The sequence below is a fragment of the Saccopteryx bilineata genome, chromosome 10 (assembly GCF_036850765.1).
Source record: "Saccopteryx bilineata isolate mSacBil1 chromosome 10, mSacBil1_pri_phased_curated, whole genome shotgun sequence".
Classification (NCBI taxonomy): Eukaryota; Metazoa; Chordata; class Mammalia; order Chiroptera; family Emballonuridae; genus Saccopteryx; species Saccopteryx bilineata.
The window spans coordinates 18,780,230-18,803,198 of NC_089499.1; the positions used below are offsets into that span (position 1 = coordinate 18,780,230).

The 22,969-nt window shown below is 46.7% G+C and overlaps 1 protein-coding gene across 1 annotated transcript in view; it reads left to right on the top strand.

The window, feature by feature from the left end:
• Positions 1–8,341: 8,341 nt before the first annotated feature.
• Positions 8,342–22,969, top strand: part of OSBPL10 (oxysterol binding protein like 10) — a 295,305-nt gene continuing 280,677 nt past the window's right edge. Inside the window, exon 1 of the mRNA XM_066244416.1 lies at positions 8,342–8,781. Within this exon, the coding sequence (XP_066100513.1) occupies positions 8,348–8,781 (434 nt within the window). The 5' untranslated portion in view covers positions 8,342–8,347. The remainder of the gene's footprint in view (positions 8,782–22,969) is intronic.

The window sequence follows — 22,969 nt, forward strand, 5'->3', positions numbered from 1 at the left end:
TTCTCACATGCAGAACACACCCACCTACTTCTCAAGGGCCCCCAAGAGTCTCTCTCATTCCATCACGGTACCAGCTTAAGGTCCCAAATCTTTTTTTTTTTTTTTTTTAGATTTTATTTATTCATTTTTATTAGAGAGAGAGGAGAGAGGGGGTGGGGAGAGAGAGAAGGGGGGAGGAGCAGGAAGCATCAACTCCCATATGTGCCTTGACCAGGCAAGCCCAGGGTTTTGAACCGGCGACCTCAGCATTCCAGGTCGATGCTTTATCCACTGCGCCACCACAGGTCAAGCCAAGGTCCCAAATCTTGCCATCTCAGTCTGGTCCAGGAGAGGCCAGGCTCCTTAGGTGTACTTCTCTAAGATCAGCAGCACCTTGTGACCTGTGACACTGAAGTTTTCTGCCCACTTCCCTCTCAACATGCAATGGTGAAGCATGCATAGGATAACTAGCTATTCTTGTTCAGAAAGGGGGAAAACAGGAACCCTGAAGGCGCCAGTGGTCCATGACAATTCTGAAATCCAGTCAGGCAAATTGCAATCCAGTCGCAAATTCCCTGACTGAGTCTCAAGGGCTGGGAACAATTCTCTGTGGTCCTGGACTCCCCACCCTGAACCCTGTGTTCTGCCCTCTCCGTGGACCTTTCCTTGTCACAAAGGGTGACGTGTGTTTGCCCCATTGTCCTAACCCAAGTTTCTAAAGATTTGCCCTACGTTTTCTTCTACAAGTCTAATGCTTTTACATTTCACTTTTAGTTCTTGATCCATTTTGAGGTAATTTTTGTATAAAGTATAAGAAGATGTCGTCGGTCTTAAATAATTTTTGAAAAGTTAAAAAAAATTTTTTTTTTTTGCATCATATAAATATCTAATTGTTCCAGCACAATTTGTTAGTTTTTAGAAACTGTTTATTTTCCACTGGCGTCATTTCCATTTTCTGTTTCAGAGCCGGTGGAAGAGCAGCTTAAGTGGTTTCCTGCTGCAAGGGGTTCAAGGGTCTGAACACTGTAAAAGTTTCTCGTGAAGTTACTATGGCAACCCAGAACAATGCTGTATGGACTCCTCCCTGGGCATGGCCGAGTCAGCACTGCTGGTTGAAATGTGGCAGGAATAACCATGCCGGTTCCCAGACGAGGCTTCAGAAGCCTTAGTGTGCTGTTTCTCTCTGGAACCCTCCCAGTGCCACGAGAACGAGGCCGGGCGAGGCAGCTGGAAGATGAGAGACCCTGTGGATGAGAGAGATACCAGGAGCCCCAGCCAAAGCCAAGGTAGACCATCCAGCCGGTGCTCAAACATGGAAGACCCAGTCAGGATCAACACAGTAAAAATTAATTCAGGCTTTCTGGGAGTCATTTTGTAACGCAAGACATAGTTTTAACATATGGATGCCGTTTGACCCAGTATCTTATTCTAAGCAAATACTTTAATTAATGCACAAGGTTATTTAAAAACCATTTCTTTTTATAACAGCAAAGGTGGGAAACACCATAGTGTGCATCAGTAGTGAAATGATTAAACTGGGGTACACACACATGGCAGGATACGCTGGAACTGTTCCAAATGGCGAGACAGCTCTAACGGCAACTGTCCGCACTTTATACTTCAGTCCACAAGGCGCGTTAGAAATCATTATATATTTTATAATATAAACCTCCTTCGGAGTAAAGTAATATACAACTGTATTTCTGCACAGAAATGGGTCTGGAAGGATATATATAAATTGTAAACAGTGGTTTTCTCTGGGGAGATGTTATACATGATTTCACTTTCTATATTGTACCTTTGTGTATGTGAATCTTCAAAAATGAACACCCATTTTTCATTTTTATTTTTTTTCTGAATCTGGAAACAGGGAGGCAGTCAGACAGACTCCTGCATGCGCCCAACCGGGATCCACCCGGCACGCCCACCAGGGGGTGATGCTCTGCCCATCCGGGGCGTCGCTCTGTTGCGACAAGAGCCATTCTAGTGCCTGAGGCAGAGGCCACAGAGCCATCCTCAGCACCCTGGCCAACTTTGCTCCCATGGAGCCTTGGCTGCGGGAGGGGAAGAGAGAGACAGAGAGGAAGGAGGGGGGAGGGGTGGAGAAGCAGATGGGCGCTTCTCCTGTGTGCCCTGGCTGGGAATCGAACCCGGGACTTCTGCACGCCAGGCCAACACTCTACCACTGAGCCAACTGGCTAGGGCCTGAACACCCATTTTAATCAAGCCATATTGTCCAAACCATGACATCATTTCTGTTTTGGAAAATGGTAATATCAGGTAGATATAGCTGTGCTGCAAAGTTGCCGATGACCGCTGTAGCTATTTGACTTCCCTGGATGTAGCCCTTGGGGTAATCCTCATGGAGCTGCTGGTTCCCAGGATGGCAGGTTGTCCACACTCGGGACTGTGGTGCGTCCATTTTCCCTCCGGAGGGTAAAGTTGTGTGGACATACCACAACCGAGGTTCCGACAGCAGGCTGTGTTAGCAAGAATACTGGACTTGGGGTCAGAAGACCTTGGATCAGGTTTAGTTCCGACTTCTTCTGTCTGAATTTCTGTTTCTTTCTCAGTAAAACTGGGGTTCATTCATCAAACAGTAAACATGGATTATTATTGCATTCAGGCCCTGTGGCTGGTGTAAGGGGCCCAAGCTCCCGTTCCACCTCTCTTAGAATGGTGATGAGAGAATCAATTACTACAGGAACAAAATATATAACAGGAAACGGGATGCCAGGCACGAAGCTGTACTTTCCATGGTTTCATTAAGTAGAAGGATTGTGACTGGATCCATTATGAGGCAAGTAGCAGGATGTAGTGGTTAGGAACGCAGGCTTAGTAGCCAAATTGAGCGAGTACAAATTCTGGCTCCACCAGGATTGGGGGGAGGTTGCTCAACATTTCTTTGAATTAGTTTTTCTTCAGTCATTCTGTCTACATTTGCATTTTCTTAATGATATATGCAGTATGGGTAAGTTAAGGAAATAACTTATATTGGGCATATGGGTTTTTTTTTTAAATTCTTTTTTTTTTTTTTCTGAAGTTGGAAACAGGGAAGCAGTCAGACTCCCGCATGCACCCGACCAGGATCCACCAGGCATGCCCACCAGTGGGCGATGCTCTGCCCATCTGGGGCGTTGCTCTGTTGCGACCAGAGCCATTCTAGCACCCGAGGCAGAGGCCATGGAGCCATCCTCAGCGCCAGGGTCAACTTTGCTCCAATGGAGCCTCGGCTGTGAGAGGGGAAGAGAGAGACAGAGAGGAAGGAGAGGGGGAGGGGTGGAGAAGCAGATGGGCACTTCTCCTGTGTGCCCTGGCTGGGAATCGAACCTGGGACTCCAGGCCGGGTTCTGCATGTCAGGCCGATGCTCTACCACTGAGCTAACCGGCCAGGGTCTGGGCATATGGTTTTGCAACTATTGTCTATCACAGGGGTCCCAAACTTTTTACACAGAGGGCCAGTTCACTGTCCCTCAGACTATTGGAGGGCCAGACTATAAAAAAAACTATGAACAAATCCCTATGCACACTGCACATATCTTATTTTAAAGTAAAAAAAACCAAAATGGGAACAAGTACAATATTTAAAATAAAGAACAAGTAAATTTAAATAAACAAACTGACCAGTATTTCAATGGGAACTATGGGCCTGCTTTTGGCTAATGAGATGGTCAATGTGCTCCTCTCACTGACCACCAATGAAAGAGGTGCCCCTTCTGGAAGTGTGGCGGGGGCCGGATAAATGGCCTCAGGGGGCCACATGCTGCCTGTCGGCCATAGTTTGGAGACCCCTGGTCTATCATATGTTACAAGTAATTTTGCCAATTTATGTCTTTTGTTCTCAATTTGTTTTTCTAACATGAAGACCATATTCTCTCCAAAGAAAAATTTGCAGGTACTTTTCCCTCTTGCTATACTAGAGTGGGTCAAGGAAAGTTTTCTAGAAAAAGTGACTTTTAATTAAAAACCCCGTGGATGAGAAGCACGAACCAGAAGAGAGCAGGGAACAGTGTTATCAACAGAGAGAACAACATATGCTTCATCTCTCTCCCCTCACCTCTTGCTCTGACTTACCTCCTCGGCCATCTCTTTCTTTCTTTTGATTATCTATTGGTTGATTTTAGAGAGAGAGGAAGGGAGAGAGAGAGAAACATCGATTTGCTGTTCCACCTACCCATGCATTCATTGGTTGACTCTTGTATGTGTGCCCTGACTGGGATTGAACCCACGACCTTGGCGTTATTCAGCTGGTGCTCTAATCAACTGAGCTACCTGGCCAGAACTCCTTGGCAATTTCTGATCCCACACAGATGGCTTATCCCTTTCTTTAAATTTTATTTATTTATTGATTTTTAGCCAGATGGTTTCTTCTTGACCCATTCTGGCTGCTATGGTCTAAATATTTGTGTGCCCCCCCCCCCAATTCACATGTTGAGATCCTAATGCCCAATGGTGTTAGGAGTTAAGGCCTTTGGGAAACACTTGAGTCATGAGGGTGGAGCAGTCATGAACGAGGTCAGTATTGTTTATTCTTTTTTTTTTTTTACGACTTTTTATTTATTGGTTTTAGAGATTAGTAGACAGAGAGAGAAAGGAGAAAGAAGTGGGAAGCATCAACTCGTAGTAGTTGCTTCCTGTCTGTGCCTTCGTCTGGCAAGCCCAGGGTTTCAAACTTGCGACCTCAGTATTCCAGATCGACACTTGATCCACTGCGCCACCACAGGTCAGGTGGAATCAGTACTCTTAGAAGAGTTCCCACAGAGCTCCCTAGCCCCTTCTGCCACGTGAGGATACGATGAGAAGTCTGGGACCTTTATAAGAGCTCTCACCAGGACCTGACATACTGGCACCCTGATCTCAGACTTCCAGCCTCCAGATCTGAGTAATCAATTTCTTTTCAAGTTACCCAGTCGGTGGTATTTTATTACAGCCGCCTGAACGACTAAGACATTGGCCTTGACCATTCCTTTCAGTTTAGCTCCTCCCCCTTTCAGCTGGACTGTCCCAGGGGTTTCACGTTTTTAGTCCAAAGTACGAATTGGCTGTGTTAGCTCAGCTAGTCACAGGTTGGCTGGGTAGGATGGAGTAATGGTGGTAGAGGTTGGGTAATAAGAAAAAATGATGCCACTTCCCTTTTAGCAGGAGCTTACAGTGACAGTCTCCCATCAAATGGGGGGGGGGTTGGGCGCATAATGGCTGACATTTATAGTTCACCTTATCAGTCTTTATGTCAGCAAAAGACTTTATGAACACTCACAAACTGATTGGTGTTATCAGTTGGTTTAGACAAGGTTATGCTGGGGTATAAAATGATTACTAAAACTTTTTTTTTTTTTTTTTAGAGAGAGAGGTGAGAGAGAGAAGGGGGGAGGAGCAGGAAGCATCAGCTCCCATATGCGGACCAGGCAAGCACTGGGTTTTGAACCAGTGACCTCAGCGTTCCAGGTCGACACTTTGTCCATTGTGCCACCACAGGTCAGGCTCAATTCCTAAAATTTGAGTGGCTTACAACAAAATATTTTGCACATGAGACATGGCTAATGCTAACTGGCTTTGGCTCTGCTTGTATTCCACATGTCTTCCCTCTCCAGGACCCAAATTAAAGGAGAGCCTTTGTCTGGAACATGCTATTACCCCACAGAAGGAAAGAGAAAGATGGTAGAACCACACCTTGGTTCTTTTTTTTTTTTTTTGTATTTTTCTGAAGCTGGAAACGGGGAGAGACAGTCAGACAGACTCCCGCATGCGCCTGACCGGGATCCACCCGGCACGCCCACCAGGGGGTGACGCTCTGCCCACCAGGGGGCGATGCTCTGCCCCTGGGGGGGGGGTCACTCTGTTGCGACCAGAGCCACTCTAGCGCCTGGAGAAGAGGCCAAGGAGCCATCCCCAGCGCCTGGGCCATCTTTGCTCCAATGGAGCCTCGCTGCGGGAGGGGAAGAGAGAGACAGAGAGGAAGGAGAGGGGGTGGGGGTGGAGAAGCAGATGGGCGCTTCTCCTGTGTGCCCTGGCCGGGAATCGAACCCGGGACTTCTGTACTCCAGGCCGACGCTCTACCACTGAGCCAACCGGCCAGGGCCACACCATGACTCTTAAAGCTTATATTTGGAAGTGGCAAATATTACATCTGTTCACATTTCACTGACCAAAGCAATTCCATGACCAAATCTGAGGTCCGTGTAGGAGGAGGATACTTCTCCCATAGGAAGAGGCAGTAAATATTTTGAACAAATATACATTCTCACATAGTTTATCACAACCAGTAGTATCATTAGTTTACATTCTGCAGGTGAGAAAACAAAGATCAAAGATGCAAACTCAGTAGCGGTAGAGCATCTGCCCGAAGTCCAGGGTTCGATTCCCAGCCAGGGCACACAGGAGAAGTGCCCATCTGCTTCTCTACCCTTCCTCCTCTCCTTTTTCTCTGTCTCTCTCTTCCCCTCCTGCAGCCAAGGAGTCATTGGAGCAAAGTTGGCCTGGGGCACTGAGGATGGCTCCATAGCCTCGGGTGCTAGAATGGCTCCTATTGAGCGGAGCAACGCCCCAGAGGGGCCGAGCATCGCCCCCTGGTGGGCATGCCAGGTGGATCCCAGTTGGGCCAATGTGGGAGTCTTTCTCTCTGCCTCCCCGCCTCTGCTTCTCACTTTGGAAAAATACAAAACAAAACAAAGAAGATGCAAACTCAGCTGTCTGGCTCCAAAGTTGGTATTTTCTACCATATAATCTCTTCAGGGGAACTTTTCTTTTTTTACAGTGTTGGCACCTGGAATTGTAATTTATTCAGGGGCAAAACCACTTCTCATAGGCCCCAGAAGCTTCTCCATAACAATTTCTAGAGTTAAACCACCTTTGAAAGTTTCCTTGGAGGATCTGAAGCTACATAGAAAGGGGTCAGGCTTGGAGAACTGCCCCCATGAGGGCTGACTCTATTCCATTTAGTAATTTTTTAAACTGTTGAATTATTTATCTGCTTTATGGGTTTGGAGATCCTTTGAATGGCCATCACCTATCAGTCTATCACCCTTTGTTTCTGTTTTCTGTGTGTGTGTGTGTGTGTGTGTGTGTGTGTGGTGTGTCCGAGCTCCTCAAAGCTATTTTCTAGGTGATGTTAAAAACTTTTAGATTGCATTGGACATTTATTTATTATTATTATTATTTAATTTTTTTCCATTGATTTGAGAGAGAGGAAGGGAAGGGGGAGGAGAGAAAGAGAGAAGAATCAATTCATTCTACTTACGTAGTTCCATTTAGTTGTGCACTAATGGGTTGCTTCTCATATATGCCCTGAGGTGGGATCAAACAGCCACCTTGGCCTGCTGGGTCGCTCTATCCACTGAAGCACCCGTCCAGGGCCTGCATTGGATATTTGTACTCACAAAAATTATTAGCAGAGTGGAGAGAGTGCAATCCATCTACTTTTGCTAAAGAGCAACAATTTTAAATTTAGAAATCTAGTTGCAGTGGGGTTGGGGCAGAAATAACAGCCAACAGAATGCTTCCCTGTGTTTGTAGTATCTGTTGATTTCAGTGCTGTCTGACCCGTTATCAAGTCTCTGGTTCCCAGTTGCCTGGTGTTGTATAATGCATATAATATAGGTGCTGATTTACCAGATTTATGTGTGTCCATCAGGGTGGGGATTAGGGTGGGCAGGTAAGGTGGTTAGGCCACTCAATTTAAGGAGGCATTAGCAGGAAACTGAGCTTTCTTGCTTTTCTCCAGTACCGGCTCTGGTGTCCATTTAGCTGGGCAGCATGAAAATGTCCCAGGAGAGCTTACCTGTGAGAATCACCTGTCCTCTTGTACCCCACTGGACATGCAGGAGATCCTGGAGGACCTTCTGCCCTGTTACTCTGCTCCATCAGTGAGGCTCGTATTTCCAGGTTACTGTGTACGTGTGTCTGGCCCAGGCTCGGTGAGGAAGACCGAGAGGGAGCGTGCGTCTGTGCTTAGGTTAGGCCGGGCGGGTCCATATCCGGGTGGACAGGGTGGGTGGGGCCGCGGCTCCCTCCAGGTCCCGAGGTGGGTTGGGGGTGGGGAGTGACGCGCAGAGATTCCCTTTCACCCCTTTTAATCCGAGAGGGGGCGACAGAAGGAGCGCCTGGGGTGACAGGGCGTGCCCGCCCTGCAGATCGGCCCCTGGAAGCGCCCCCAACCCCCAGGCCTGAGTGGACACCAGGACTCAAAGAGCAGGAGGAATCCGAGGAGGGCTCTCCGAACCGGCCACCCGCTCCGAACTTGCCGGGGAAACTAGTGCGGAGGGAGGGGCCGGGCCGGGGCCGTGGCGGGAGGAGGGGCAGCCTCCGCGGCATCCAGCCCCGTTGGCTTCCCTCCCAGCTCTCCTTCGCCTCCTCCTTCTCGTCCTCCTGTATGAGTCAGGCGTTTCCCGGGGATTTGGAGCAGCCACGCGCGGCCCGGGCGCCCGAAGCTCTAGCAGCCGCCGCCACCGTCACCGCTCGAGGAGCCCCAGCGCCTGAGCCGCCACCGCGGCGGGCACTCGGTCCCGGGAGCGCACGGACCATGGAGAGGGCGGCCCAGGGCGCAGACGGCGGCGGGGGCAGCAATAGCAGCAGCCGCAGCAGCAGCCGCGCCACCTCGGCGGGCTCCTCGCCCTCCTGCTCCCTGGCGGGCCGTGGGGTCTCCAGCCGGTCGGCGGTGGCCGGGCTCGGCGGCGGCGGCGGCAGCCGCAGCAGCCCGGGCTCGGTGGCCGCTAGCCCGTCCGGGGGAGGCGGCCGCAGGAGGGAGCCTGCGCTCGAGGGCGTGCTCAGCAAATACACCAACCTCCTCCAGGGCTGGCAGAACAGGTAACGTGCCCGCCGCCCGCCTGCTAGCGCCCCTCCCTGCGCGCCGCTCGGGGTGTGTGTGTCTGTGTGCGTGCGCGATCGTACCACCGGCGAGCGGGCGCTGTCTCCGCACCGGTGCCCTTCCTGCGTCCCTGCTCCCTTCCAGGTGGGCTGCTCAGGATGGGGTGCGCCGTGACCCGACCCCAGGTGCACCGCAGGGGCGGGAAGGGAGGCGAGAGCCCTGATTTTCCTCTGAACTGGCACCTGCTGGGACGGTAGCGGCAGGCGGAGCACGCGGGTCCCGGGCCCTGCCTGCTAGCGGTTTCTCGCACTCCTGAAGAATGGTTGAGAAAGGGAGGCAGGAGAGGTGTGCTTTATGCCTGGATGGAAAGCGTTAATACATCTGGCCCCGATCACAGGAATTCTCATTATAACTTAGTTTGTTTAAAACTTTAGTGTTTAAAACTGTCACCCCCATCCCCACAAAAAAAACCCTGCCACTATCCTCTGTGCCTTCCAGCTTGCGTGCTACCCTCTGCCCAGTTGGTGGCTTGGAACCTCCAATCTTTGCAACGGAAGTTTAGTGTTTATTTTAACCTCTTCTTTTTCGAAATGGGCGGTTGGCTATTTTAACAACAACAACAACAGCAACAACAATTTCCCCCCATTAGGTGCCTTTTGAAGTTCCCTGCTCACTACCCTCACAGCTGGGAAGCCTGTTCATGGACACGTGTCCGGATGGGAATGTCAAGGGAAGGGGCTCCCAGTACACTTAGGGTGTTGGTAGTGTGTGGGCTGAAGGAGTCAGGATAGTGAGAAGACCCGAAAGGAGCAGATGTGACACTGCTGTTTACATTGTTTCACCAAACAAGCCACCAGGATGGGGCTTGTTGGAGAGGTGCTTGATGAGATCTTTTGTCCTGCCCTTAATAGCCCTTGGATTTGGGGTTCTTATGGATGCTTGTGAGATTTAAAACACACCCTGGGAGCTCTTGCCCTTCTCTGCTGGCTAGACGAGATGACTTGATCAACTTGGCGTGTAGATGGTTTGTAAATATTTAGATGGCTTCCAGTAGAAACTTCTCAGGCAGTTATTTACATGCAGTTCAACCAGAAGGAAGATGACTTCCTAAGTTTGGAAACCAAGTTGTTTCTATACGGATTCTAGACAGAGAACTTTCCCAGTCACCATGTTTCCTTGGAGATCTGCTATGTTGTGGAAGCTGCACTTTAACTTTTAATTCTTTTTATTTCTCAAAATAGCCCGGGTATGTGCTCTTGCCTGTCCCTTTCCTCCTTTAATTCTTGAAAGCTGAGAAAGAATGGGTGAAGTGCATAGGACCAGAGAGAAAAGGTGATTATATCTTTGATCTCAGTTCTTGGTAATTATATCTCATTGATGGCACCTCAACGTGCCTTGCCGGTGACAGCATTTTGTTTGTGTTGGGCAATCATTTTTAATGCCCCCCCCAGTAGCTTATGAGGCCAACATAGCTTTTACCGTGGATTGCAATTATTTTACTTGGGGGCTGTGTTTTACCTGCAATGTATATTAGAGGATTTATTCTTTGGAGTGGATTTAGGAAGAATTGGAGTTATTCATGCTTTTGTATAATTTAAAATCCACTGGGGTATTTAGATGGAGGCAAGATTGAGAAGAGGCAAAATTAATAATAATAATAGTAATAATAATAATAATAATATCTACATGATTGCAGGATACATAGGTGAAATGTGGTATTATGCCACTGTGGAGGTCTCATCTAAATTGTTTGTTATTGAAGTTTATAGCCACCTGCCGATGTTTATTGTTCTTAACCACAGTAGACTCACCACTTTCTAAGTCTACCACTGACTCCAGAAGCATTGTCTCTTTCTAATGGTTAATGTCTCAGTGTCGGGTGCTGTTTCCGACATCTGTGTTCTCTGAGCAGTGGCCGAGGCTCCATTAGTGATCTGCAGGAGATTTATGATGGCTCTGTGATTGCACACTTCTACCTTCTCAAGGGGTCTTATGAAGGCAGAGCTGGATCTGCGAAAAGGAAAAGAGAGAAACCTTAGAAAACGTATTTTTTGGTTCATGAGTTTATTTGTTTAGAGACTGTTTTATTGAGGATCTACTTTGGGCCAGGCACTGTTCTAGGAGCTGGCACTACTACTTGAGTAAATAAAACACATGGGCATCTTCTCTTGAAGTAGTAAAGGAGATGCAGAATTAAAAAGTAGGCAGAGCCCACACTTCCCTAGTCCAGGGAATGCCTTGGTGCAAATAGGCGGGCTGATAATTTGGATTATCTACATTTGGGGGCCTCATGTCATTTACCTTTTTGACAAAATTCTTTTCAAATTGCCTGCAGGTAATGACAATCTCCAGCCACAGAGTTCTTGGCGAGTCTTCCATGCGTTGAGAATGCCCTTCACAGCAATCACCCACCAGCAGTTCTTACTCTGCTGTTCTTGCCTGTGTTGTCAAAGTTGCTGGGAAGCTTCTATTTTAACATTCAGTGTCAGATTCTGCCTTAATTTATTTGTAGCACTCTCAGCCCCATCACCACACCCTTAAGAAGGCAGTGCAGGCCAGAACACAAAATAAATGACACACAGAGAGGTCACAGGAGAGAAAACTTCCCGCTGTTGGACACACTCAACTCAGGAGAGTATGTTCAAGACACGTGGCTCACACTCATTGGCTGAGACAGTGTGAAATAATCAGAGCATGGGGAAAATATACATTAAAGAATTTTGAAACTTTATTATTATAGTTATTTAAGGTAAATACCTCTGACATAATAGTGTGGTATGAATTGCAAGATGGTGTTAAAGAGCGCATCTAAGACTTCTAAACAGCTGAACAGAAATTTTCAGAAAGTAGCAGGTGCTGTGAAGATTAGAAAAAAATAAGAAATAACGATGAAATGAAGGCAGGTATTTGTGGAAATAATTTTGTGTGGATCTAGTGTCCTGAAATTCACATTGTAATCGAGGACACTATCTGTTCACCCACCCGTCTTTTGTTTTTTTATATGGAGTGAACAGGGGAGACGAACTCCAGGAACCTGAGGCAGCAAGCCAGTGGTATATCACACAGCGCCTTGTAGGCAGGGGAGGAGTTTAATGCTGTGTTTCAGAAGGATTTTAGGCAGGGTGGTGACATGGTCTGATTCGTGGTCTGGCTACTATGTGTGGAGATGAGATTTTCAAGGGCCCAGATTGGGAAGCAGAGATAGCAGGGAGGAAGGAGCCCCTCGTGGTGGTCCAGGCAGCAGATGCCAGGGGCGTGGACTTGGGGGATGAAGGAATGGAGAACAGGGACCGATCTGGAGCGGGGAGGGTAGAAATTGCTGAGGGATTGGACGAGGAGGCGAGAGAAAGAGAGGGGTCAAGGGGAGCTCTTGAGTTTGTAGGTCTGAGATGCCTCTTTGGAGAAGAGGGTCACAATGGAGGAACATGCGTATGGGTAGGATGGGGGAAAACCAAGGGTTCCGTTTGCGTTGTGTTCAGTTTGAGATGTCTAACCTAGGAAGAAATTGGCTGTACGAACTCTCATTTGCCCAAAGGCTCATTTTAGTCTCAAACCAACATGGAAGTACTCCGGGTTTGCTTATAATGGCAAGTATATGAGGAAATGATTTCTAATTGGACCTAGGAAGTGATATTTAAATTTGAGTGTTCATGGCCATTAGTTTTTGTTATTTGCAAAAAAGAAGACACTGAAAGTAGGGAAGCAGCCTCCACTTGCTTTTTTGGCAGTTGGTGTGGTTGTAAGGACTCAGTCAAATACTGAAAGGCAAATCTCGACTAGGATAAGGAAGACAAACGTTGGCAAAAGGAAACCTCAGGCCACCAGTGGACATTTATATGGGAAGTAAGAGCCGTGTGGGCTCAGGGTCGAATCCCAACACCAACATTTAGCACACTTGTCACCTTGGGCGAGTTTTTTAATTGCTCTGGGCTCCCATTTTCTCATCTGTTAATGGCAGACGTGACGTTCCTCTTGCCCTTCTCATTAGTTCAATGTGAGGATGAAATGAAGATACCGGTGTCTCAGGGACTGAGAATAGTGCATAGCAGCATCCGGAGAAGTGGTAGCTATTATTGGATCTTCAATTTGTCCCTTCTTAAATGGATCCTTTCTGGTCTATAACATTCTTGGTTCATTTTCTGAATGCTGTGATTACCCTGGGACTCCATTAATGTAATTATTACAGAGTTCTTTGGAGAGGAGATAATGATCTATTTTGAAAGCATCATTTTAAAATTTGGACCCAAACCTTTACATCTCTGTGGGAAGTTACTTACTCCCCTCCTCCAGCCTCTAATCCAGGGGTCTCAAACTCGCGGCCCGCCGAACAATTTTGTGCGGCCCGCAGACTAATCCACGAAGTTCAAAATATTTTGGATAAAATTAAGTAAGCCTAGGGGCCTACTTGTATTTTTCATTTCTCTAGCATCCTAGCTAGATATTAGCTTAGTTAACAGCAGTTGTGATGCGAACTACAGTTTCTGGTCGTTTTGTGACACTGAGTAAACTGCATGTACGATTGTGCTTGTTGTACTGATTTTTTTTTGTTTTCAACTGCAGTGAGAAAAGTGTTGCATAACAGTTGCCTTTTGTAGACCTAGTGCGGCCCGCTGAACGGCTGTGATCTTGCTCTGCGGCCCACATGCTGAGTTGAGTTTGAGACCCCTGCTCTAATCCCTATGTCCCTACAATGCTTTCTCTTCCTCCATAACACTTACCACCACCTGCCATGCTCAGTATTTTACTTGTGTCTCTCTCAGCACTAGAAGGAAGTTTCCTGAGGGCAGAGAATAACTTTGTCTGTCTTGCTCACTGCTCTATCCCCAATGTCTAGAACAGGCATATAGTAAGGGCTCACTGAATATTATTAAATGAATAAGAAAATGAATCAATGACAGAGAAGACATCAAACCAGGATATAGTTCAATTTGACCAGCGTTAGCTATTGCTATAAGGAAGCTATTGCTTCCCTACCTGCTTATAGTTTGTTCTTGAGTTAGTAAGTTTATCATTTGCCCTGCTCTCTGCATCCATCAGTCTTTGTCTCCTGAGCCAGAAACTCTGCTCTTCTTGTGACATTCCCACCCTGACTTAGGGCCTACCACAACCCACCCAGTGTGGACCTTTGGTGACCAAACATCTAAGGCTTTTATGTTCAGCTTGATCCGCATTAACCACATGCTTTGAGAATGCGGTGTTTAGCCTGTGGACATGATTTCTCAGGGTTTTGGGACCACTTGGCCCACTTAGAAAAGTCATTGGAGGCATGCATTAACTTTTAAAAGCCCATTGAATTAAAATGAATGTTTTTTTAGTATTCCCGTAATTTCACAGTTAATTGGTGACATCAAGGTTGAAAATCACTGCTCTGGATTTTATGTTCTTGCCTCTGTGTGCTTCAGAAGTATCTAGATATCTTGTCTTCTGGGTTGCCATATTGTTCTGATTATCTGAACAATCAAATCCTTTGGGGACACTAGACTTATTTATTTTTTATTTTTTTCAGTTACAGTTAACATTCAATATTGTTTTGTATTAGCCTCAAGTGTATAGATTTCTTCATTGTCAGTAATAATAAAGGGGTTGTTGCCTAGGTTACAAAACAGCATATAATAGGATTTATTCACTTATGGTTGGAGATCTTTTTTTTTTTCTTTTTTTTTTTCTGAAGCTGGAAACGGGGAGAGACAGTCAGACAGATTCCCGCATGCGCCCGACCGGGATCCACCCGGCACGCCCACCAGGGGCAACACTCTGCCCACCAGGGGGCGATGCTCTGTCCCTGGGGGGGGTGTCGCTCTGTCGCGACCAGAGCCACTCTAGCGCCTGGGGCAGAGGCCAAGGAGCCATCCTCAGCGCCTGGGCCATCCTTGCTCCAATGGAGCCTTGGCTGTGGGAGGGGAAGAGAGAGACAGAGAGGAAGAAGGGGGGGTGGAGAAGCAAATGGGCGCTTCTCCTATGTGCCCTGGCCGGGAATTGAACCTGGGTCCCCCGCACGCCAGGCCGACGCTCTACTGCTGAGCCAACCGGCCAGGGCTGGCTGAAGATCTTTATTAAGCACGTGCCTTGTGTTAACCTCTTCCTATGGGATCCACTCTCCTTCCCCAACCCTTTTGCGTGTGTTCTTGAAGAGACTTATGCCAGATGGTTATGGTGGCTTTCCTGTTTTTTCTATTTTGTTTTTTTAAGCAAGAGAGAGAGAGAGACAGAAACAGACAGGAAGGAAGAGAGATGAGAAGCATCAACTCATAGTTGTGGCACCTCAGTTGTTCATTGATTGCTTTCTCATGTGCGCCGTGACTGGGGAGGGGGAGGGGCTACAGCAGAGCCAGTTACCCCTTGCTCAAGCCATTGACCTTGGGATCATGTCTGTGATCCAGTGCTCAAGCCAGCGATGCTGTGCTCAAGCTGCTGAGCCCGTACTCAAGCCAAAAAGAAAAGCTGCTCATACTTTTCCACATTATCTCTGAAACACTGAATTTCTGAAGGTAAATTTGAAGTCTGACATACATTCAGAAAAGCACACAGTTCATAAGTGTACATAGTTCAGTGAATTTTCGTAAACGGAACACACCAGATCAAGAAACAGCAGCCACCCCACCCCCACCCCCGTAGGGTTTCCATTATTCTGACTTCCCGAACCTTAGATTAGTTCGGCCTCTTTTAAAAATATCATACAGGCCCTGGCCAGTTGGCTCAGTGGTAGAGCGTTGGCCTGGCGTGCAGGAGTCCCAGGTTCGATTCCCGGCCAGGGCACACAGGAGAACCGCCCATCTGCTTCTCCATCCCTCCCCCTCTCCTTCCTCTCTGTCTCTCTCTTCCCCTCCTGCAGCCGAGGCTCCATTGGAGCAAAGTTGGCCCGGGCGCTGAGGATGGCTCTGTGGCCTCTGCCTCAGGCACTAGAATGGCTCTGGTTGCAACAGAGTGACGCCCCAGATGGGCAGAGCATTGCCCCCTGGTGGGTGTGCCGGGTGGATCCCAGTCGGGCGCATGCGAGAGTCTGTCTGACTGCCTCCTGGTTTTCAACTTCAGAAAAATACAAAAAAAAAAAAAAAAAAAAAAAAAAAATATATATATATATATATATATATATATATATATATATCATACAGTATGTGGTCTTATGTGTCTGACTTCTTTCTCTTAACATTATGTTTGTGAGCCCTGTCCACGTTGCTGCAAATAGTTGTGTTGTTTCCACTGCTGCTTTGTATTCCATTGTGTGAATATACAAGTACTGTATACATTTATATCTACTGTAGATTGACATTTGAGTTCCTCTTAGCTTTCGGCCCGACGAATAGTGCTGCCACATTTTTAGAGCACAGATGAATGCATTTCTGTGGGTACTATACCTAGGAATAGAAATACTGGGTTATAATGTGTACAAATATCCAGCTTATTAGATACTGTCCGAGAGTTTTCCAAAGTGGTAATACGGCTTAACAGTCCCGCCAGAAGCGTATGAGAGCTCCGGGCATTCTACGTCCTTATCTACTCTTGATGTTGTCTCTTGTTTTTGTTTAGACAATGGGGTAGGTATGTGGTGGTCTCTCATTATGATTTTAGTTTTCCCTCTGTGATGACTAGTGAAGTCTGGTGTCTGTTAGTGTGTTTATTGGTTATTTGGATGTTATGTTTTGTGAGGTGCAGTTTTAATCCTTTGCCTATTTATTTACTGGGGTATGTGCTCTTACTGATTTGTAGAAGTTCTTTACATGTATACTCTGGCTACGAGGTCATTGATGGGTATATGTACACATGCACACTGGCAACTACGACAGAGAAAGCAGGCGTCTGCTTTCACTCTGTGACTTGACACGTCATTCTTACTAGTGTCTCGACAGACACAAAATCTTAATTCTAAAGTGGTCACACTTTTCAACTTTTCCATTTATGATTGGGTTTTTTTGAGTCCTGTTTAGAAAATCATTGCCTACCTCATGGTATTCAGGATGTTCTCTGACAATTCTTTTCTTTCAAATTTTTCCTTTGACTTGAGAGAGAAAGAGAGAGAGAGAGAAAAAAAAAACATCAATTCATAGTTTCCACTTAGTTGTTTCATTTTAGTTGTTGCTTCTTGCATGTACCCTGAACCGGACTTGAACCTGTGATCTTGGTGCACTGGGATGACACTCTATCCACTGAACCACCTGGCCAGGTCCTCTGACATTTTCTTTTCAGAAAACAACCCTTTTATTAATTTGAATATTTCTTAGAAGTTTGAGCTGATATTGGGAGACTGTAGATTTCTGGCAGAAGCAATACTGATTTAAGGTTTCCGGTCTGCATTAGTTTCCTATGGGTGTTAGAACCAATGACCACAGACTTGGTACCTTAAAATGACAGAAATTTATTTTCTTGTGGTTCTAGAGGCCAGAAGTCTGAGGTCAGTTTTACTGGGCCAAAATCAAGGTGTTGGCAAGACCGTGTGCCCACTGGCCCCTCCAAGGGAAAGTTGGTTTCCTGCCTCTTCTGGCTTCCGGAGGTTGCCGGCATTCCTTGGCTCGTAACTGCATCACTCCCATTTCTGCCTCTGTCCTCACAATGCTTTCTCCTCTCTGTGTCAGGTTTCCCTCATTCTCTCTCTTGGAAGGACTCCTATGATTGCACTCAGGGCCCACCCAGATAATCCAGCATATTCTCCCCAGCTCCAGACCCTTAATTTAATCACGCCTGCCATATGCTAAGACCTTTGCCACATAAAGTGACATTCACAGGTTCCAGGACTGAGGGCACGGACCTTTGAGGGTGAGGATACGGCATTCACAGCCTCCCACACAGGCATAGTTCTAAAGTCATAGTTTAAGCTGTCTCCCTTCCCCATCCACCTTTCCCACCATTCTTTGGTTGCCATGGTGACAGCCATTTATGTCGTGGAAGGATGCTGGTTGCTGTCATGACTGTAAGTGGGGCTTGTTAGGAAGGGTTGGTGGATTCATTCATCTCTGTCTGCTAGACAGATCCCTTGGGCAAATGTAAGGTAGGTAACACTGTGAGAGAAATTGTTTCTAATGCCTGTAAAGAAACCTAATTTCCTTTAATGGGCGAATCAGAGTTTCTTTGGGATCTCATTAAATACTATAGAAGAATCAGCTTTGGAAGTGTACATCCTATACTCTGTTTTCTATTTTGTCATCAGAATACTCATTAGCTTGAAGACTTTTTTAAAGGTATGTTTAACGTACAATAAAATGCACAGATCTTAGGCCTTCTTTTTGATTTTTAACAGTTGTTAGACCATGTCACCACTGCTCCAAAACGTGCGGAATATTTCTACCCCTTTTGCCCCAAAGTTTCTCCGAGTCACTTCCCCTTGCCCTGCAATCTGTCTCTGATTTTTGTCACTATGAATTAATTTTGTCTGTTCTTGGGTTTCATATAGATAGTAATTTATAAATTGTTTCTTTTGCTGTTGAGTAGTATTACATTCTGTGGATATAGCGCAGTTTGTTTATCCGTTTACCTGCAGGTGGACGTTGTTTCTAATTTTTGCTGTTACAAGTAAAGTTGCTATTTGTATACAAGTCTTTATGTGGACATATGCTTTCATTTCTCTTGGGTCAACACCTGGGATTAGAATTGCAGGGTCAGGCCCTGGCCGTTTGGCTCAGTGGTAGAGCGTTGGCCTGGCGTGCAGAAGTCCCGGGTTCGATTCCCGGCCAAGGCACACAGGAGAAGCGCCCATCTGCTTCTCCACCCTTCCCCCTCCTTCCTCTCTGTCTCTCTCTTCCCCTCCCGCAGCCAAGGCTCCATTGGAGCAAAGATGGCCCGGGCGCTGGGGATGGCTCCTTGGCCTCTGCCCCAGGCGCTAGAGTGGCTCTGGTCACAACAGAGCGACACCCTGGAGGGGCAGAGCATCGCCCCCTGGTGGGCAGAGCATCGCCCCTGGTGGGCGTGCCGGGTGGATCCCGGTCGGGCGCATGCGGGAGTCTGTCTGACTGTCTCTCCCCGTTTCCAGCTTCAGAAAAATACAAAAAAAAAAAAATAGAATTGCAGGGTCATAGGTGCATGTAGACTCCCAGTGTTTCTCGAGTGGCTGAACCATTGCACCATCCCACCAGCAGAGTATGAACAAATGGGTCACTCCACATCCTTGCCAAGCTCTGTAATGCTACTGGAGGGCTTTTGGAATACAGGGACTGCCTTTTTTTTTTTAAAAAAAACTGAATTTATTGGGTGACACTGATTAATACAATTATACAGGTTTCAGGTGCCCTGTTCTACAACACAGCTCTGTGCACCGTACTGTGTGTTCACCCCTCCCCCAAGTCAAGTTTCAATCCATCTCCATTTCTCCCCCCATCCCTTCCCTCCCACCCCCTGGGACTGCCTCTTATGGGGGAGTCACACTGCTTCTGAGAGTGGCGGTCTGTAGGAGCACTGGCTCCAGCTTTGCCTCCTGTTTGCTGCATGACCTTGGGCAAGTCATTTAACTCTTTGGGCCCTGTTTTTTTTCATCCATAAAATGACACCAGACCCAGCACAGTGCTTGATGCACAGTAGGTCCTCAGCAGAAGTTTGTTTACCGGGAGTCTTGGATTTTAGACGGACCAGTGGGTGACTTTGTGGAATCTAGGGGACAAGTTGTGGTCATTTGAGACCCAGCCTAAACAAACATGCAGGTATTTCTTAGCCTTTCCTCCCACTGCATGGGGACCCTGGTGACAAGTGACTTGATTTGTTTCCATTGGCTGCTTAGCCTGTGGTTCCTCAGAGTCTGCTCCAGTGGTCCGTCGTTTGAGAACTCCGGGGAGAAAGAAGAGCTGTGGGATTTTGTGTCCTAAGAGGAGGACTGAAGTGATCATGCCGGAAATGTGGGAGGCTTTCTCAGCTCTGCCTGGCTCCCGATGGATGTGATTTGGGGCCAGGCCAAGACAGAATTAAAAAGAAAACCATCCAGAATTTGATTTTTGATAACCCAGACTAGATCGAATATGGTCACAGCCCAGAGAGAAAGTGCTTTATTTGTCCCTCATGCAATGATAGCAATAATGATAAAATTAGGAAACATTATACAGTCTTGTTGCAAGCCTGTTCTTTGAAGGTCACAGAAGGCATTCGAGCTGTGAAAAACTTCTTCATGTTGTGCTGTAGTCTTTAGAAGACTACTTAGGCTTTTATGTGGTTTGGCCCCATCCTATAAATATTTTGATGAGAATATAACAAATTGAAAGGTGGCCAACATCCATTTTTAACAACTCTTTTCCAGGATATGTTAAGTGTGTTGCTGCAATGCCGGTCATGTGACCAGTGACTGATGATAAGAGGCCGGTGTGTGAGATAGGGAAGCCCCCTATATACGGTGGGACTGGGGTCCTCTGCCTGAGCCTCTAATTCACGGGAGTTAAGTGGATTATGTGAAAGCTACAAATGACCCTCCATGCAACTCTTCAGTGGTCACTGCATCAGATCCATGGTGGGCTGCCCGCAGTGTGGTGAAAACCAGCACGGCAATTTTCCTGGGTCTATTGGTTGTTGATAGAACATGGACAAAATTGGGAAACTTTCTCGGTCCCGAATGAGCTGGCAGCATCAGCCCCCAGACGCACACATTTCTGCATGAAGTTAGGCTGGTGGAATGCGCACACCCTGCATATTTGTTGAGTACCTTCCGTGGACAGGCCCAAATGCCACGTGAGATGCAGGAGGCACAGAAGGCTCGGGCCCTGTGGGAAGGAGCTGACAGTCTAAAATGGGGGGAAGCAAACTTTTACTTTCTGTAAAGGGCCAGAGAGTTAATATTTTAGGCTTTGTGGGCCATAGTCTCCCTGAGAACTACTCAACTCTCCTACTGTAAACAAGTGGGTGTGTCTGTGTTCCAATAAAACTTTATTTGCAAAAACAGGTGGTGGGCTGGATTTAGCCTTTGGGCTGTTGTTTGGCCACTCCCGATCTAAAATGATACCCAGTCATCTAAATCAATAGATAGGGCAGCCCAGAGTGGTTGCTAAGAGTACAAGATTCTGTGGTCCGATGGCTGTGCTGAAACCTGGCTCTGCAATTTACTACCTGTGTGACGTAGCACAGCTATTTAACCTCTCTGAACCTCGGTTTCTTTATCTGTGAAATAGGGGTGATATAGTGTCTGTGTCATAGGGTTATTGGAATCAACTGAGAAGCTCGGTATAAAGGGCTTAAGACAGTGGCTGGCATATAGGAAGCACTTATTAGATGCACGTTGCTATTATGATAGGGGCTTGGGGTGAGTGCTACCACAGAGGAAGCACCTGAGAATGAGAACACTAATTGTACGTGTTGGTGGGGTCGGTGGAAAGGGGAGAAAGTGTCAGGTGGTGGAAGACCTGGAATATTGAAGAGAACACTTCATCATGCAGACTAGAGCTTGGGGGAGGGCATTCCTCTGTGAGGACAAGGGTTTGGGAGCAGAAGGGAGGAGATTAGTTTGCTATGGCTGGAATGCAGGATTTGTGTGGAGTGTGGTCAGGGATGAGACTGTAGAAGGTAGACCAGGCCGTAAAAATCTACTTAAGGAAGGTCCTCTTAAACTGCTGAGACCACACGATTGGTTTGAGCGTTGGTCCTGGGTGTTGAGGATGGCTTGGTTGGTCCAAGCCTGTCAGCCTCAGGTGCTAAAAATAGCTGGGTTGATTTGAGCATCATCTCCAGATGGGAGTTGCTGGGTGGATCCTAGTTGGGGCACTTGAGGGAGCCTGTCTCATTATCTCCCCTCCTCTCACTTTAAAAAAAAAACAAAAAACATGCTTAAACCACAGATCGTAAGATGTCAGTGTTACCAGAAAGAGAAGGAATACATTTGCCAGCACGGGAAACATCAGGCACTCTACATATATTATCCAGTTTAATCCTTAAAATGAGAGGGAAGGTGTTGCAGATCTATCTACTTTCCCCTTTCAGTAGGGATGGTCATGTGATTATATTCTGGATAAAAGCAGAGTTGTCACATAGTAGTTTTCCTGGAAACTTCTTTGTATCCTTTCCTCTTTGTCCTTTTGGAATACCAGATATATGGCCAAAACTGGAATACAGACACAATGGCTGGAATTCCAGCAGCCATATTGATCCTTGAGGTGACTAGGATTAAAGGTCATCCTGACCCAAGAAACCTGGCCTCTGAGAACTTTGTTGATCACAGCCACATCACAAATCCTAGGCTGCCTGCCAGCCTGTGGAATTTTCCATGATGATTGTAGTAGGCCTCTTCTTAAAGCCACTGTTCACAGCCAAATCTGACCCTAAGTGGTACAGGTAAAAATCTCTATTTTACAGATGAAGAAACTGAGGTATAGAGTGATAGGAGTTTTACAGTTAGTATGTTGGGGAGACAGGATTTGTCTGATTCCAAAGGATATTTTCTTTCCACTACTCTGGAAAAAAAAAACAAACTTGGAGATTTTTCTATTCCCTCATTTTATAGAAGAGATCACGAGAGGGTTTTGCCTCAGGGTGAAGCCACTACCAACTCACTCTGTTGCAAGATAATCATTATTCTGTTTATTGCTTGCTTACTCTCTCTCTCTTCCCTGTGGCCTTCCCAAAGAAAGGGCTCTGTGTTTTAATTAGTGATTTTGTAGATGGGAAAATCTCTGTGGGTAGTTGATGTCTGGCGGTATTTTCCTGATCAGAAGTCATCACTGGTCTAGGGCTGTGTTTAGAGCTTTGACAGCCTTGCCTCTTTCCACCTGGAACTGGGTCCTAGTAATGACTTTCTTTGCCTGTTTTGTCTTCTTTTTTTTTCCACTTGGGCTTTTAGGGCTGGGTGAGGGGGCTCTTTGGCCCTGTGACTATTTGTAAGCACTGACAACAGACGAAACTTTGATTTATGTGAAAGCCTTCTAATTCATTAAGCTTAGTGTGTAGACTTTGGCTGAAATGGGGTCACATGTTTTGAATGCCCTTTGCTTTGGGGATTCTGAGTATCTGAGTTTCGCCCTATTACTCATACCTTAAAAATGGGCTTCCCGGCCCCCTTGGCTAACCACACAGCCAAGGGGTGTGCATTTTCCCGCTGACTCATCAGTGGATTGGTCCTTAAACAGTTGAACAGGACACAAACCAGTTTGTGCTGATAAAGTGCTGTTGAGAGAGCATTGTAGTCCATTTATTACAGAGCATTTTATAGTTACGTTACTCTTTTTTTTTTTTTTTTTTTCTTTTTTTTTAGTTACGTTACTCTTTATACTAGCAGAATTCTTTGTGGTAATT